Raw genomic sequence first — 795 nt, 5'->3', positions numbered from 1 at the left:
TGGAAGCGGACTGCATGAACTCGGAAGTGACTTTGGCTCTGGAGTGGATTGCCGCTTCCGAGCTGGGCCTTCAAGCGCTCTACTTCAAGAAGTCCAAAGAAAAACGGGCTGCCAAGGTGCTTGTCCGCTCAAGAAAGCGTTTGTTAGCGTACATTTGACTTTGGTGCATCTGTTCTCTCAGTTTCAGAAGGTGGTCCATCTGATGTCCCAGAAGTCATGGAAGATCGCGGACTTGTTCGATGCTGTGGTTCGGTTCTGTAAACTTCATGAGGAGAGTGAGGACATGTCTCTGTCTAGCCTGTTTGACTGGCTCTTAGAGATCCTGTGAAGTGGATTTCTTTCAACAGCCTGCATAAAAGCTTGCATGCTCACTCCCTCACACTGACACTTGTCTTCTCACCAAGTGTGTTTGCGTCCAAAGCTGAGAGCACAAAGTGATCAGCCAACTTGACGAATGCTCTTTCCTTCACTGCTGTCACACTCTGTCCGTGGGGGTTTTGTTTTCTGTCTGTCACTTCTCACATACACCCCAAAGGAACACGGGTTGGACATTCCTATTTTGAGTGCACAAGCCATTAAGAGATTATCGTTAGTTAGCAGGTTTTAACTGCTCCGGTGTATATTGATAGACACGGTAATTAAGAGTATATTTATAGATTCTCACAACCAAATAATGGGTTGGTTCATTTATTTATTGGTAAAAGTACTAATACATAGGATATCAGGTGCACTTTTCCTGCTTTTCACTACCTTCCTTGCTGGTTTGAAAGACATGGCTGTTTACATTAGCACACG

The 795-nt window shown here is 45.0% G+C and overlaps 1 protein-coding gene across 1 annotated transcript; it reads left to right on the top strand.

The window, feature by feature from the left end:
- The first annotated feature begins 6 nt into the window (after positions 1-6).
- On the top strand, positions 7-789 carry LOC109509065 (A-kinase anchor protein SPHKAP-like). Its single transcript, XM_019858987.1, has 2 exons — positions 7-116; positions 182-789. The coding sequence occupies exons 1-2, from the start codon at positions 15-17 to the stop codon at positions 326-328; spliced, it is 249 nt and encodes an 82-aa protein (XP_019714546.1). The 5' UTR covers positions 7-14; the 3' UTR covers positions 329-789.
- The last annotated feature ends 6 nt before the right edge of the window (positions 790-795 follow it).

This window comes from Hippocampus comes, unplaced genomic scaffold, assembly GCF_001891065.2.
Source record: "Hippocampus comes isolate QL1 unplaced genomic scaffold, H_comes_QL1_v1.1 C16752094, whole genome shotgun sequence".
Taxonomy (NCBI): Eukaryota; Metazoa; Chordata; class Actinopteri; order Syngnathiformes; family Syngnathidae; genus Hippocampus; species Hippocampus comes.
This window is presented reverse-complemented; position numbering and strand designations above follow the sequence as displayed.

Bases quoted from the DNA above. Each gene is read 5' to 3' on its own strand.
- LOC109509065 (XM_019858987.1), top strand. From the start codon at position 15: ATGAACTCGGAAGTGACTTTGGCTCTGGAGTGGATTGCCGCTTCCGAG. The intron at 117-181 runs GTGCTTGTCCGC...CTGTTCTCTCAG, and splicing joins AAGAAAAACGGGCTGCCAAG to TTTCAGAAGGTGGTCCATCT.